The sequence below is a fragment of the Mastigoproctus giganteus genome, chromosome 3 (genome assembly GCF_048544385.1).
Source record: "Mastigoproctus giganteus isolate SK-2022 chromosome 3, ASM4854438v1, whole genome shotgun sequence".
In the NCBI taxonomy this organism is placed as follows: Eukaryota; Metazoa; Arthropoda; class Arachnida; order Uropygi; family Thelyphonidae; genus Mastigoproctus; species Mastigoproctus giganteus.
Genome location: NC_143577.1, coordinates 163,259,512 through 163,277,400, shown reverse-complemented (window position 1 = coordinate 163,277,400; position 17,889 = coordinate 163,259,512). Strand labels below are relative to the sequence as shown.

General features: G+C 37.3%; 1 protein-coding gene across 1 annotated transcript in view; it reads left to right on the top strand.

The window, feature by feature from the left end:
* The window catches only part of atl (atlastin GTPase), a 346,856-nt gene that overhangs the window by 310,520 nt on the left and 18,447 nt on the right, over positions 1 to 17,889 (top strand). Inside the window, exon 13 of the mRNA XM_090369474.1 lies at positions 5,260 to 5,474. Coding sequence (XP_090225600.1) covers positions 5,260 to 5,474 — 215 coding nt within the window. The remainder of the gene's footprint in view (positions 1 to 5,259; positions 5,475 to 17,889) is intronic.

The window sequence follows — 17,889 nt, the reverse complement described above, 5'->3', positions numbered from 1 at the left end:
GTTTTGAGCACTGGCCATCCATTTACTACCCAAAAACTCATGAATTTCATCTATCCATCTCCGCCTTGTCTTCCAGGTTTTCTTCTAGCTCCTCTTGGCTACCATTCTGTTATTTTCTTAGTCCATCTGTCATGTCTTCAAACTATGTGTCCTGCCCAAGACCATTTTAGTTCTTTAGTTTTGATAAGAATGTCCTTTACTTGAGTTTGCCGCCTAATCCATGTGTTTCTCTTCTTCTTATCTAACAGTCTGATTCCCAATATAATTCGTTCCATTCTTCGCTGTGTAGCTCTCAGCTTCTCTTCCATTCTTTTGGTGAGTGCCCAAGTTTCACTTCCATAAGTCATGGTGGGGAGTATACATTGATTCATTATTTTACGTTTCATACAAACTGGGATATTGCTCTTCACTATGTGACTATATTTCCTGAATGCTATCCATCCAAAATTTATTCTTCTCTTGACTTCCAGCCATTTATCATTATTACAGCTAATAACTTGTCCCAGATAAGTATATGACTCCACCTTTTCAATTACTGCTCCTTCAATTATTATTTCCCTTTCCGTGGCATACTTGTTCATCATTACTTTTGTTTTAGCCATATTCATCTTTAGTCCAAAATCCTTACTAACTGTGCATAACTGATTAAGATTTTCCTCTAATTCTTTGGGATCGTGGCTTATGACCACAATGTCATCTGCAAATCGTAAATGGTTTAGGTACTCTCCATTCACATTGACTCCTTTCTGCGACCAGTCTAATCTTCTGAAAGCTTCCTCAACGGCAGCAGTAAACAGCTTCGGAGATATTGTGTCTCCTTGTCGAACTCCTTTCTCGATTTTAAATTTTCTACTGTCTTTGTCTAGTCTAATAAATGAGGTAGCACTTTCATATATTTTCTTCAAAATCATAATATATGGGGTATCTATGCCTTGTCTTTCCAGTGCCCAAAACATTGCCTTATGCTGTATGGAGTCAAATGCCTTTTCATAATCCACAAATCCCAGGCATAATGGTGTTTTGTATTCATTTGCTTTCTCCATTAGCTGTGATATTACGTGAAGATGATCCATAGTTGAGAATCCTGTCCTAAAGCCAGCTTGCTCTTTCGGTTGATTCTCATCAAGTATTCTTTCTAATCTGTTAGTAATGACCCTTGTGAACAACTTGTAGATGTGGGATAACAAGCTAATTGGTCTATAATTTCCCATTTCTGATTTATCTCCTTTCTTATGCAGCAAAACTATGATTGCATTATTCCACTGCTTAGGCATCACACCTTTTCTAATGCACTTTGTGAAGAGCCTTGCCAGTTTTTGTGTTATGTCTCTTCCTCCCAATTTTAACAACTCTACAGTAACTTCATCTTCCCCAGGGCTTTCTGATTCTTCATTTTCTTCAATGCATGTTCTACCTCATCAGGAAGAATATCGGGTATGTCGTATGTGTTGCTACTTTGCAATCCATCTTCCCCACTGCTGGTATCATTCCCTCGCTCCTTGTATAATTCTCTATAGTAGTCTTCTGCTATTTGAATTATGCCTTCTATGCAGTTTATAAGTACACCATCGCTATTCTTCAGTTTCAGTATCATTTGTCTTTGTATTACTGCTCATGGCTGCTGATTTAAATCCTTTGTTTTCCCTTAATGCTTGTTCTACTTTTCTTGTGTTAAATCTTATGTCCTCTCTCTGAGTCTCTTTCTAATGGCTTTGCAAAACTCAGTATACTCAATTTTCTCCCTGTCAGTGTTTTTCTTGCTCTTCATTTGTCGTCTTCGGTTCATCATGACAAGCGTTTCTTGACTAATTTTTTCTTCTTTGGATTTCTTTTTCCCTATAGGTTTCTTGGGCTTTATCACTTTCAGAAAGTTGTAATATTCCTCGTCAATATCTTGGTCCTGAGCAGTCTGCAGAAGCTCAAACTTGTTCTTAAGTTCCAGTACATACTGCTTTTTCTCCTCCTCTGGTATCTCAAAGACCTTTGTATTATTTACTCGAGTCAGTTTTTTCCTTTCCTTTCTTACATCTATATGAAGTGTACATCTTACCATTCTGTGATCACTTCCAACATTTACCTTATTCAGGATGGTAACGTCATTCACAATATATCTTCTGTTAGTGAGGATGAAGTAGATTTCATTAATTGTTAATCCATTTGGACTCTTCCATGTCCACTTTCTGTTCACCCTTTTCTTGAAAAAAGTGTTCATTACTGAGAGTCCTTGAGATTCTGCAAATTCCACAAGTCTTTCACCTCTTATTTCTTTCACCAATTCCAAAATTTCCTATAGTTCCTCTTTCTGCACTGTTTTGCCTTTTTTCAACCTTGGCATTGAAGTCCCCCATAATAATAGTGTAGTGGGTTTTCTGCTCATTTAGAAGACTCAATTTCAGTGTACATTTCTTCAACCTCTTCATCATCATGGCTCGATGTTGGGGCATAAATCATTATAACCATTAGCTTATACCTCTTAGAAATCTTGAGTATTAGTCTTGATACCCTTGGTGATGTACTTTTGAATTCCAAAATGTTGTTTTTAAAATCTTTATGGACCAGAAACCCAACTCCACCTTCACTCCTTTCACTGTTTCCATTGGTGTACAGCAGATTTACACTTGATAAACTTATAAGTGATTCATTTCTTCTTCTTGTTTCAGCCAAACCGATGATATTCCAATTCACATTTTCTAATTCCTTTTCCAGCTCTAATATCCTGTCTTCACCGATGAGTGATCGTACGTTATAACAGGCCAAGTTCAGTTTCCGTGCATGGCAGCCTGGTCGTACTCAGAGATTCTTAGCACCCTCTGCTTCCATTCTAATCCTCTCCCTGCTGTAAGAGGGAGAGTGAAAGCTGCTGGGGACTGAGGGCCCTTTGTATTGTTGTGCTGGAGGGTTTGGTCTTTTCCTCTTCACGCTGACCAGGTGTCTTGAAGAGAACCACTCTACACGTTCGTTGCCACCTAAGTGACGTAACAGAGCTTCTGTATGTCTGCGCCTCCGTAGCCAGGTGGGAAGGAGCAGCAGTGCGTAGCACACGCTTCTTGATTAGACCGGGGTTCGAGCCCGTCACCACCAAATACGGAGGATGCGGAAAGGTCAGGGAATGACCACCGCATATCCCGGAGCAATATGGCCTTAGTTGCTAATGCTCCTAAAAACCAAAATAACATAACAACAGAGCTTCTGTAATAGAGAGATATTGGATCCATCAGTATTTTAGGCTGAGTGTCTGATAACACACAGTATACCTGTTCCTCTCTAAGCCCCTGACACAGTAGAGTCCTACTGTGTCATTATTGCAATACAAGGGGAATATGAGAAGTTTCTGGACTAAGTATGAAAGGGTAGTGGTATAGTGTTAAAAATTTCAGTACTTGATGTATAACACTATGAATAGTAACCCACCAACTTTCATGCAGTTTCAATAAATCTTTTTTAATTTCAGGTTCTGAAATCAAATGTTATGTGAAATGAGGAAAGATGGACAAAATCAATCACCGTGCAGTCGTCCAGTATATGGGAAAAAAGGGACTAATGCTAAATGCAATTCATGAAGACAACATTGAGGGAGGATGCTCCTTCCTATTCCATAAGAAGTGGGTAGCAAAATTTAAACAAGGGAGAGTAAGCCTGGAAGATGATCCATGCTGTGGAAGACTTGCACTGTCTATCACCCCAAAAGTTGTTGACACTTTGATACATTGCCAACATCTTGGGCATCTCATCTGAATGTGGGTAACACATAACAGCAGTTCTTGCTATGAAAAAGGTGTCGGCATGATGGGTCCCAAAGTTGTCGACAGCAGATCAAAAATGCACAAGAGTTGTCAAGTCAAGTGAATATTTACATTGTTTTTCAAGCAGATCCAGCAAATTTTCTTGCAAGATTCATGACCACAGATGAAATGTGGGTCACCTTCGGCCAGAGACAAAGAAGTCCAAACATTGGAAACACTGCTCTTCTCCTTTCCCCATGAAATCCAGGCCAATTCCTTCTGCTGGCAAGGTAATGGCATTGGTTTTTTTGGGATGCTAGTGGATTACCTTCAGAAAGGCCAGGCAGCCACAGGGGCATATTATGCAGATCTTGTGAGACATCTGCATGAAAACATCAAAGATAAATTCTGAGGTAAACTCAGCAAAGGAGTTGTTCCACTAGGACAACATGCCTGTTCATAAGTCTGTCATGCTATAGCTGCACTGCATGTGTGTGGCTTTGAAATCTTGGACTAGCTGCCCTTATTCACTAGATCTAGCAATGCTAGACTTTTACCTAATTTGAAAAAATACCTGGCTGGCATCCATTTTTTCACCAATAGTGATATCATTGCTGCAGTTTACAAACTCCTGTAGGCTAAAGGGAAAACCTTCTATGTAGCTGGGATCAATGCATTGCAGCATCAATAGTAAAAGTGTATTAACTCTAAAGAGGTCTGTTTTGAAAAGTAACATGTCACCAGACTTTTCAAATAACCCCTTCATATTCAGGCTACACACTTTTCAAATGCCCTTCATAAACCCCATAGCTGAACAACTTCCAAGCCATGTTGTACACAGCAGTGTTTGTCGACAATCTCAGCATCTCGTGCCATTCCCAAAATATGCAGATAGTAATGAGACAGTTAATGTGCCACCAACAAAGTTAGCTCATGTGTGCAAGAAGTTGGATTCTAATTATCCCCTCAGAAAACTGCCAACCTATTTCTGTTTTTATCATAACCTCCACCCAGATCCTGAGTTGACACTGAACGATCAACTTATTCTGGTACACAGAAGTATTTATTTTTTAAGAATATTGTTTAATTGTAAACTGACTTTCCTGGAACACACAAGTAGCTCAGAACTGCCTGTCTGAACAAGTTAAACATCCTGAGAGTCCTCATCTGCTGAGTGTTTGGAATTTGTTTTGGTCTGGGATGCTTAAGATGCAGAAAGTAGATTATGCTGTGTACTTGGAAAAATGGTGCACAGTATGATCACTGGAAATACAGTCAAACATTTTAATGTTTGACTGTGTGTTCTCTAGTTTTGCTAGCTTGAAACTGATGCTGCAGCATTAAAGCACATAATGGGTATAATATTGTGGTCATATGAGGAAACAGATAATTATGCACTCCTTTTACCTAATCATACCTTTCCACAAAACATGTTTTTTGTATGTGATGTATTTGTTTCCTTGTTTTTTTTAATATACCATTGTAGAATTGCTCTTTATCTGTGTGTTTTCCTGCTAATAAAAATTTATTTGTTTAGGAATTAGATGCAATGTTTGAAAACTACAAAAAGCACAATGAAGGAAAAAATATATTTGCAGCAGCTCGAACTCCAGCCACATTATTTGTTCTTGTTATCCTCATGTATTTTGCATCTGGCTTATTTGGACTGCTGGGTATATATTCTATGTCCAATTTTTGCAACTTGATGATGGGAATGGCTCTGCTTACCCTTTGCCTTTGGGCATATATCAGGTAAATATATACATTTTTTTTTTTTTTTTTTTGTTTCTAAGATTTTTAGAAACTTAGTTTATTTTTTTAAGATTGCTTTTTTTTTTTTTTTTTTTTTTTGTAATAAATCTGTTTAATGAATATTACACAATCATTTAAGCAGATTTGTAATAATAAAATGGCATAAAACTAATTTTTTTTCTTTTCTCTGAGTTTGTTTATACTCTGCATAAGGAATTCATTCAAATAATTATTCATATGAGGGTTCATTGATGATGCATTTCTAACTAGATTAGACATTGAGCATTGCCAATATTTGGACTTTGAAAATGAAAGGAGAATTAACTTGTCATATAGACTAATATGATTAGTCACCACCCAGCTCATTGTAAGTCTTAGTATCTCAAGTCTGGTTGCTTTGTTAAAAATTGAGCAAATAACTGAAAACCATTAAGCAAGGTTTAAATAAGCATTGAAAACTAAATAGTGATTTAACATTTAATTGAAAGAATAAAAGCAAATTAATATTAACTAGGGGCTTTGCCCCCTGCTCACTTTGCTCACCAACCCCTGTGCATGCTTTTCTACATAATATGTAGAGGTAGGACGGAGTAAGTCAAATCTTTTCTATGTCACAATCTAATATGTGTAAGAAAAAACTATAAAAGTAAAATTGTGTGAATGTTGAGTGAATGAAAGTTATTAATTGCATGTTCTATCGTAGCCTCTTCACTGGACAGACTGATGGCTATGCAGGCCCTCAGAGGCCTCATGGTTATCCTAGCTGGCACGGTGTGGGATGCTGACACTGGCCATTTTGGTAACCTCCAGGCCCAGGACAGAGTTGTAAAAAGCATGCTGCACCATAAAAATCTTTTCATTGTGTTCTTTTATTCCTGCCACCTAGGGTGGTTGTCTCCTTCCCTACCCTGGGTGGCTCCTACCCCTTTTGTGTGGTGGATCACCCTACCACTCACTTTCAACTCCCATCCTTTGGACCAGAATGGGCATCCTGTACCAGGGGTCCCTTTACTGTCTCCCCTTTCAAAAGGCAAGTGCCTCAACTATTGTCCCCCTCTGTTCTCTTCTCCTTTTACCCACCCCCTTTCTATCTCCCCATTATCTGCTTTACAATAAATTTTTTTTGCTCTTCTTGGATGCATAGGCTACACCAGGATTCACCCCACCAGAGCTTTCTTCTCTCCTAATGTTTCCTGGCCTGCCTTCCCGGAGGTGATGATGGAAACTGGGGATGTTAGTGGCTCTCCACATGCCCCCAGCCTAAGTGGCCAGAGGAACAGCACAACTCACACTAATACTTCACATAACACACACACACACACACACACACACACACACACACACACACACACACACACACACACACACACACACACACACACACACACACACCCTGACCTTATGCAGAGTATTGTATTCTACACAGAATAAAATTGCAGAGTTGGGGGAGACCCCCTGATGATGCCAGACAAAAAACACTGTCACTATGATCAATATCTAATCAGGAAATTACCTATATAATTATTTATCTGTGCATTTGTGGTGCGTGGAATTCTCAAGGTGGAATAAATATCACAATGTAATTATTTACCTGCATTTACTTAGGAAAAAGGCCTTTTTCTTTGGGTTTCATAATGCATGAGGAATATTGTTGCATTCCAAAGAGTAGGACTAAAATATTTACAAATTATACAAAAATTTGTAAAATATTTGCAAAATACTAAATTATTGTATTTATAAATATACAATATTCATTAATATACAAAAAGAATATATCATGTTACAACACCTTGATGACAAACTTACAACTACTGTTGGTGTTTTATAACCAAATATTTTCTGGAAAATATTTATCCACCTCCTGGCAACACGCCAAAGTACTGGCCTTTTTTGAAACCTGGAAAAGGTCCCGCCAGTCTTTATAGTTACAGTCCAATCTCCCTCTCCAGTTGCATTGGTAAATTACTTGAAATAATGATCCATGATTGACTTGTTTGGATCATTGAAATGCAGAATATAATGAGTAATAATCAGCATTACTTTCAACAGAACAGGTCCTCCTTTGATTTCATGATCAAGGCTGTGTCTACAATTCCCAGTGTTTTTGTGAGAAATTAACACTTTGTTATGGTTTCCTAGATATAGAGAAAGCATTTGATACTGCATGGTGTCATTGAATTCTCAGTGACCATTCATGCTCTTGGTCTATAAGGCATCCTGCCTATATTCATTAGGAACTTCCTCCGGAATCATTATTTCCAAGTTCAATATCAAAACTCGCTTTCTATGACATTTTTGCAGGAAGAAAGAGTACCACAAGGGTCTCTACTGAGTGCAACCCTTTTTTGTCCTTAGAATTCCATTGCAAAAGAACTTCCAAATACTGTTGGGACCTACCCTTATGCTGATGATCTCTCTCTCTCTCTCTCTCTCTCTCTCTCTCTCTCCATAATTAATACCACCAACTTTAACCAATTATAACTTTAAACATAAATAAATAAAATACAAAATCGACTGTAAAATATAATATAATTTAAAATTTAAAATACAATAAATCATATGTATATATTAAAATTATAAAAATATTATACATTAAAAGCGTTAAACCCCTACTCTAAAACTGAAGCTTTCGGCAGCATCTGCTGCCTTTCTCAACATAAGTAGTGCTGCATCAACAATTCATTACAAAGTACTGCTGGGAAGGCTTAGTACTTTATAATGAACTGTTGATGCAGCACTACTTATGTTGAGAAAGGCAGCAGATACTGCTGAAAGCTTCAGTTTTAGAGTAGTACGGGTTTAATGCTTTTAATGTATAATATTTTTATTATTTTAATATATTCATATGATTTATTGTATTTTATTTATTTATTTTATTTGTAATAATTTAATTTTATCTATGTTTAAAGTTATAATTGGTCAGAGTTGGCAGCATTAATTATGGATAGATTTCCTGACCACAGAGGCCTTGTTAGTGATCTCTCTCTATTTCTTGCTGTTCTGAGAACATAAGATCCATTGACTGACAATTGCGGGTATCCATGGAAAAAGTCCAAAGGTGGGCAGTTTGATGGCTATTTATCACAGCAGAAAACTGTTATAATCCACTTTTGCAATCAGTGTAAATTACATACAGATCCTGACCTTCAGATATCAAACTTTACCCTTCTGAACACTAAAAACATTAGATTCTTGGGATTAATCCTTGACAGCAAGTTAAATTTCTTTTTAGCACATTAAATTTTTACATACTACTTGGGGAGCAGACCATACATCTTTGCTCCTCATATATAGAGCATTGATCAAAATCTGTTTGGATTATGGTGCTCCACTGTATGATTCTGTCCATAGGAGTATCCTATGCTGGGTGGATCCTATACAGCACAGTGCATTGCAGATTGCACTTGGTGCTTTCAGGACATTTCAATATATAGACTTTTTTTTTTCCATTTATTGAGTAAAAGACTATGGGACATCTCATCCCATAGTCTATATATTGCAGCTCGTGAGCTCCCTCTATCTCTGCAGAAAAACACCACTACTTAAATATGCAGCCAAAATAAAAGTTGCTGTCTGCATCCTATTGAGCCATACCTCTTTAATTGACCACTAAATCTCTATAGAAATAAATAAGATCAGCAGAACTTTTGAACTAACACAGAATTGGAATGTTTCTATTTTCAACAGGCAACAAGTAATGAATTACTCCCAACCACTTTGGACTTCCCCTTCTCAACCTGCGATACTTATCTTCATGAATGGGGAAAGGATCACCTACCAACACTCAATGTGAAAGAACTCCATGCAATCCATATTCAGAAGTATGCTGATTTCTTGCCAATATATACTAATGGCTTTAAATCAAATTCAGCTGTTGGAGTAGCGGCAGTATTTCCCTCTGCTATCATTTCACTTACCCTTTCACCTAAGTATAGTGGCACTCAGCAGAACTACACGCAATAAAATTAGAAAATCTGAATCTCTTCCCATCTCTAAAATACATAGTATACACTGACTCTCAGCTCAATTACAGCAATGCAAAATTCTTCCTACAAGGTACACCTAGGGCTTACAATACCAGTCAAAATCTTAATACCAGTATTTCGGTATTTATGAAACCGGGATCCCGTTATTAATACCAGTATTCTAAAGACAAACATCTTTCTTAATAGATTTTGATGGCAATTAGTTGCAATAAAGCATGAAAAAAAAACAAGTACTGTAATTACTTGAATTCATGTTTATTTAAAACTTTTATTACAATAATAAATATTCTGAAAAAAATTATTAAATTTCGAACAGCTAGAACCGAAATAATGAATGATCTAATTTATGCTCACGCCCACTACTTACTCTACGGAATCAACATTAGGGAGGGGTTGGGCCAATAGCCTAATTACCCATTTGATTGTAGCCATTTGTTGAATAGTATGATTGCAACAATACAAGTATTTGTATTATTGCAATCATACTGTCATGTTGGATCATTTTACTCTGTCATGCTTTGTTGCAAATTGCAAATGCAGCACTAAGAGATCTGCAAGAAACGGCAGCATCCACACATAATGTGCTATCAAAACTATGACTTAGCTCAGGATATCAGCGAGTACAAGCATGAGATAATGCTGCCCATTCCATTTTGCAATAAGGAAATAGATACTGTCAGAGATGAAATATGTCAAGATCTAAGACTACAACGAAGAGCTTATACTGGATCGTAAATTGTACGAATAGAACTTGGACATTTGCAAAACGATTGAAATATGTAAGACGATGTGTCGAGACAATGTCGTTGATCCTGATGAAGCATGCAGTAATGACCTGCATAGCCTTGTAACGCGACTGCGAGAAGAAGATTCCTTTCCTAACTTTTGCAATCATCCAAACAGTGAGATGAATGGGGACCTAAAACTCACCATGCTGAACCGACTCAGCGCAATTGAAAAGAAATGCGAAAACTTGATGACTAACGAGGACTTCTGCAACTTAATGAGAGTGGCCAATGACAGGCAAAAGATGTTACTCGTACGTGTAATTTGGAGTCTTTTATTTCCCAATTGCCAACTGATTCATATCAACTGATTGCGGAAAAACATTTATGATTCACCTCTTGATGGAAATATACAACCGCTTCAGTAACACAGACGGGTACTGTAATGCCTACATTACATGCACTTCACCTGCTAATGCTGAAGCGCTTGTAATGTAATGAACTTGGATGATTTCTGCTACTGGTGACAATGGTTAGCCCAAAGTCACCTAAGTGGTATGTCACGAATCATAAACGTTTTTCTGCAACCAATTGGTTTATGCTAGCTCTGAGCACACGCAAGATCACCTCCCATGATCCTTTGCTTTAAAGGCTTTACTTTAAATTTTGCAAGATATCCATTTCTCCAGTTACAAACGTTTCTGCCATGGGTGGCAATGGTTAGCCCAAAGCCATCTAAGCGGTATTCCCCGAATCATAAACGTTTTTCCGTCACCATCTGGTTTATGCCAGCTCTGAGCACATCCAAGATCACCTCCCATGATCCTTTGTGCGATCTCCTCTCCCCACTCCATTTTTCTTTGTTATGAAATGTAAATTACATCAAATGACGTCATTTCCGTGTCTCAAAATTGTGACAAATTGATTTTAATACCATCCGAAATTTATTAAGTGCCTCCAAATATGTTTACACATCAAAAATACATTTTGATGCTACAAAGTATAATTATGTTTAAACATCCCTACTACCAGTCTGCATAAAGTGAACTCTTAAGAAATATAAGCAATCAATGGTGTTATCATTTAAACTGGATCTAATTTTGGTACATATTTGATTAGCAGCAGGAAACGCCCTTTCGAGTTCTATGCTGGATGATTTACTGAGATAGTTGTACACAATCGCAGTCCATATTTTCTAGGCTTTGAACTTTTTTAGCAGGAATAGTTAAAAGTATTTCATTAATTGCCGACTCAGATTTATCTTTTAAAATCTCATTAGAGTCGAGCAATTTCTTATATTGGAAAGAATTTGCAGAACGCTGATGTTCTATTCCATGTTGGACTTCCAAGGTTGAATTCTCTTCATCCTTTTCTGTAGGAGAAATATGTTTTATTAAGCGAAGTATAATTTTCACTATGGTATCTTTACTGAGCCTGGAAGAAAGCAAAGAGTGGGGATAAGAAATAAAAAAGAGAGCAAAGAGTGCACATTTGAATTCTTCACATATATAAATGCAAAGAAGAGAGGGACAAATCAGATCGGTCCCATATATAATTGCATGGGATAGTATTAGATACCACAACATGTTTCAGCTAAACTCAACTGTTGCTTTGCATCCATATTTACAGAAGAAAAACCCTTTATGTCAATGATCACGTATGGGAATGAAGTAGAAAAATATGTAATTAATGATAATTGAAATTTTGCATGATTATTTAATGAAAACTTTCACAAGTAAGGCTCCTGGGGTTGATGGCATATACCCTATAATCTTAAGGGTGGCGGCAAGTGGGTATTGAACCATTAGTGTATCAAACCATTAAGGCTAATAATGAGAGCATCACTGGACTCAGAGATTCTGTTGGATTGGAAAACTGCCAATGTATCGCCAATACATAAAGGCGGTTCTAAGAGTGTAATGGGAAATTACCGACCAGCCAGTCTAACTTCAGTAGTAGGGAAAATCATGGAGGCAATGATCAAGGGTGGAATTCAGGATCATTTAGATAGAAATGTAATTCTGAAGGATACACAGCATGGTTTTGAAAACCATGCTGTGTATCCTTCGTGTAAAGGGAAAATCATGTTTAACAAATCTGATTACCTATCTTGACAGGGTCACTCATTGGCTGGATTTAGGGAATAATTTTGACAATTTTTATTTAGATTTCAGCAAAGCATTTGGCTCAATCCCACATGAACTGTTACTTTATAAGCTGGAACAGGTTGGAATCACAGGGTGATTAAAAATCCTTAGATGAATAGTAGGATGGCATCAGGCAGAGGGTTGAGATAAATGGTTATTCCTCATTAGGTTAATTAATTGGGTAAACCTGAGGAATATTGGGTTAATATTCCTCAGATTTACCCAATCTGAGGAATATGGGCCCATCAATATTGGGATCAGTGTTGTTTTTGATTTTCTTAAATGACATCGATGAAGGGATAGAGGGTGTAATGCCAAATATGCAGATGATGTAAAGGTCTGTAGAGTAGTTAATGATCACGGCCAGGCAGAGCTTCTTCAGAGTGACCTAGATAGGCTACAGGGATGGTCAGAAAAGTGGCAGCTATGATTTAAATCAGCAAAATGCAAGGTCTTACACCTGGGAAACACAACCCCAAAATAACTTATACATTTGGTGTAGTTAAACTAAAGTCAGCAATAGAAGAAAGGGACTTAGGAGCTTACGATGCGGTCAGACATGAAGTTCTCCGAGCATTGTGGACAGGGTTTCAAGGAAGCTCTGTGGTGTCTTATCGATGATATCGACATTTGCTAGTAGAGATAAGGACGTCATAATTCCATTATATAAGGCTATTGTTAGACCACACTTGGAATACTGTGTTCAAGTTTAGAGACCGGACCTAAAAAAAAGGGTCCAAAGGACTGGTAACTCGCCTGATGAGATCAGAAAAAGGGTGACCATATGAAGAAAGACTTCGAATATGTGAGTTGCACCGCTTGGAAATTAGGCACCTTAGATAGAGGAGGCTTGACTGGAGTCTGGTTGGAAAAAGTAAAGTGAATGAGAACAAAATTTTCACTTATAAATGATTCTAGAACTAGGGGCCATAAATTTAAGTTACGGGGAGGGGGGGGTTAGACTGGATTGCAGGAAGTTTTATTTTAACCAGCACGTTATAAATTACTGAAATAAGTTACCTACATCGATGGTTAAGGCTGACAGTTTGAGGAAATTCAGAGGTCGCTGGATAGTTACCTACAGGAGGAAGAAATTCATAGGTTGTCTGTTTGATTTTCTTTCATTCTTTATTAACTATATAATATCGGTGTAAATACACCATAGTTAACCCATAGATTTGAGCTACGATTGTAGCGTAGAAGGCATCATTTTAATTGTATCTCATAATGTGGTTGCCTTCACAAAAAGATAGCTACTATTGAATTACTTCAAATAAATAACGCTTCTCTAGTAGAGAAGACTACTGTTATTTATTTTCAGCGTACCACCACCCAGATGCACATTGAAAATCAAACATATACCTACCGAAGAAATACTAAAGTTTACATGGTTATCACTTTTAATGTAAATTATTATTTCAATGTATATTTTTATTGAATTTATTTATTTTTTACTTATTTCTCATGATTTTTTTTTTTTTTTTGCAAACATATGCCAATATGCCTGCTTGTAAGTTAAGAAACTGATGATGAGTGCTAACTCTTTCAGAATAATACTTATGTAGAAGGTTATTTCAAATAATATCTCTGTTAATATACAAATTATATTCAAATGGCTTTCATGTTTAGAAATTCATAAAATCAAATTAAATGTTAAATAATAGGTGTAGAGGATATTATTGCATAAAACAAAAAGGTTAGAAGTGTCTTGTGTGTATATTAATATTGATTATTTAAATGATATTCCAGAAATTAAATTATATTATGTAAAAATATCATTAAAATCTATAGCCATGTTTGATTATTGTTGTCTGAATAAAGCACGCACATTACTGCTTGGATATATTGTTATTTGTTCAAATTTTGACATTACAAGTTTATAATTGTTAGATAATTGAATTTTCTGAGGAGGTTTATTTTTTTTTTCTTTTTATGAAAACCCCAAACATGAGAGGTATTAGAACCTATAGGACTTAGTACCATGCGTGGGTTGGAGGATGAGAAGACTAAAGAAGATATTTGTTGACATTACACTTAAACTTCTGTAGACTGTAATTTTCAGGAAATACATATGAAGGAAGGTTGTTCCATAAAATGGATAAACAAAGAAGTTGAAAAGTTGGTTCTGTGAGTTTGAAGTTGGACAATAAATGGATGTTGGCTGATGGTAGCATGTGTTCGAACTGTTTTGAAAGAGAGAGCGGGAATTATAGAAGCCAATTCGAAAGAACAGTGCCCGTGGAAGTACGTCTATGACACAGAGGGTGGAGAGACTCTGTTAGAGATGAGTCATTAATTAACCTAACTGCCCTCTTCTGAATGGAATCTGGAAGCCTGAGAGAGGTTTTGGGGGCATCACCCCAGATGTGGAAACAATATTCCATGGTAGGGCGGATTTGCAATTTGCACAAAGTGAACAGTTGTTTGGAAGAAAAGTAATGCCGACAGTGAAAGAGAAAACCAAATTTTTTAGATGCAGAGGAAGCAAGATTTGTAATGTTTGTGCCAAGAGAGATTAGAGGTCAGGGTAATCCCCAAAAGAGATATCATCTTTCCTAGAAATTGAAGTGTCACCAAAGAAAAAGCATAGCAGCAGAAGAATCCTTTTTGTGAAATATAAGACAGGACTGAGTTTTAGAAGGATTGAAATCAACTAAGTTGGATTTGCCCCATGGAGAATGGCATTTCAGGAATTGGTAGTAGATATTCGAGAAGTTGAAGCTGATTCAGCAGGGCAAGGTTTCTCAAACTGGAAAGTAGAATGCAATGTGCATATCATCAGCAAAACTATGGATAGGATTTCCTGTCAATGGAAGAAGGTCATTAATATGCAAGAGGGAAAAGAGTGGGGGGAAAGGACTGAATCTTGGGGGACACCAGGATTCCGTCGACACTGACGGAATCCATACTTGCCATCATTGATCAGATGGAAGGTTTCTAGATAGTTTGAGTTGGCAGTTAATTGATTTCTCCATTACTTTAGAAAAAGTAGAAGTAATTGCAATGGACAATAATTAGATGGGAGTGATTTGTCACTAAACCCTTTTTAGGAACTGGCTAGATATGAGCAAATTCTAAGCAGAAGGAAAACGCCTTTGGAATAAGAAAGTAAAAAAAAGGTGGCAAAGAACAGGAGTAAGTTCAGGAGTGCAGGTTTTGAGAACAAGTGGAGAAATACCATTAGGAGCTGGAGCTTTCTTATCATCAAGATTCGTCAAAATCCTTCTGACATCCTTTTGATGGAGGAACATGGGAGGTATTGAATGAAGCATGGTGGGAGGTGTTTTACCCAGATCATTAATACATGAGGCGGAAGAAAAATGGGATGCTAGCAGGTCAGCTTTATCCTTGGCTGAAGTGACAACAGAACCATCTGGTTTTGACAGAGATGGGCAAAAGTTGCAGCCAATAGCTTTGGCAAGAGACCAGAGCACTCGGCTACCATTAGGGCAAAAAGCAAGTTTTCTACTCTTAGCCTGTTCAAAATCTAGTTTGGACTGATTAATAACTGCTTTACAATTGTTGCCAGCTTTGGTGTAGGCAGAAAATGAAATTGAAGAATTGGAAACAAGCCAATTACAATATGCAACGTTCTTCTCTTGAACAGCCTTAGCACATTTATTGGAAAACCAAGGTTTAAGTAAAGGACGAGATTTTAAAGTGGAGTGTGGGATAAAGGATTCCATTCCTACAAAATAATTTCACTGACATGATCTGAGCAAATGTTGACATCAGAAGTTTTGAAACAGTAATCCGACCAAGGGAAAGAAGAAAAGAAATCTCGCAGGTCATCCCATTTTGCGTTCTTATAATACCAAACAACACGAGGTTGGGAATAGCCACAAGATAAAGGCTCCATTGGAGAAGAGACAATCACCAAGTTGTGATCTGAGTTGCCTAAAGGACCACTCACTTCGACGGTGTATTTAGAAGGGTTGTTTGTGAGAAAAAGATCAAGCATGTTGGCTGTATGGTTAGGATTGTCCGATATTCTTGTAGGTAAATGAACAATCTGTGCAGGGTCATTAGTAATTGCAAAAGCCTCAGAATCTCGACCGATTGGGTCGGTGTGACTAGAAAACGGAAGCCAGCCGGAGTTGTGAACATTAAAATCACCATGGAAAATTACCTCCCTGTTAGAAAAGTTGGACTGGAGAAAGTCAAGTTGCAAAGATAGGAAGTCAAAGAGCTCCAAGTGATTATTGGAGTTGGGTTGGGAGAACAGTAGGGACAACAGATGAATTTGACAGAATGAGGTAGAGAGATTTTAACCTAGAAAAGATTGAAAAGAGGAAATTCCAAATTACCAAGTCTCTGACAGGGAATATCGGAATGGACATATGCACAAGTACCACCTTTGAGGCAAAAGGAAGCATACAGCAAATAGTTTGGGCAACTGAGATGAGCAGTAGTTGAATCAACTGATAACTGAGATTCTGTCAGAAAAAGTACATGGGGTTTGGCAGACTGCAAGTGGAAATTGACATTATTGAGATTAGAATTGAGACCGTGTATATCTGTGAACTGAACTAGGAAGTGTTTGGGAGGTTTAGATCTTTTCGCAGATAAGCTTACTCTATTAGTTTGACAATTCATGGCATGGTGTATTCAATAGTAAGAAAAAATGGGGTGGGGGGTCATGCTACATGAAGTAATGAAATTTTTGGATATAGCATACACGTAAGAATATACCCAGATCCTTGACATAACGTGGCCTCGACAATGCCCCCTGTATACACACTACTCGGACTCCCTCCAGTCACTATCTGTCAGAGTAGAGGTAGCAAGATTATACACTAGCTGATCTGGAAGCCTCTTAAAGGGTTACCAATAGGTTCAGTTCGGTGTACTAACCTAGCGGCCGGCCTGCAAACTCCTCTGTTACCTGTATACCTCTAGAATATCCAGAGAATTTTAAAATCTGGCATTCTTTAATCCCCAAGTGTACCAAATTTGAAAGAGTTTACTGTACGATGAAAGCCCAAATATTTCTGTTACACTTACAACAAAGGAACTTGGGTTACATCTGAATTTGGTCTGACAGTGTAAATTTAGCGTTATGCTATGATATAGTATGCGATATTCGAAATATCCTTCGTCGCACATCAAACACTTGTTTATGGCATGCAGTCAAATGCAATGGTTCATATATATACACACACACACACACTGAAGTGATTTTATTGTGAAAAGCAATTTTTTTAATTACTTCAAAGAATTAGCAGCACAGTATATGAGAAGTGATCTTGTTGCTCAACCGTTGATATTGAAACAAATTACCCCCAGGGGGCTCACATCTTGTGAGTTTGCACTTGGCACACTCAGGGTCCTGAGCTGGATATCATCATTCTTTTCCTTCTTGGTAATTCCCTTCTACTTCTGACTCCTCTCTCTCAGGGTAATTCAGAAAATTTTTTTTGGCTGGTGGAGCATAACCATATGTCTGATAATAATAATAGTTTTGAGTTCTTTCGAAATATGTATTGTGTATCTACATATCTCTGCACATACAAAAGAGGTCACTGCTAATGATACCTTTTTTCCTTTCTTTTTTTTT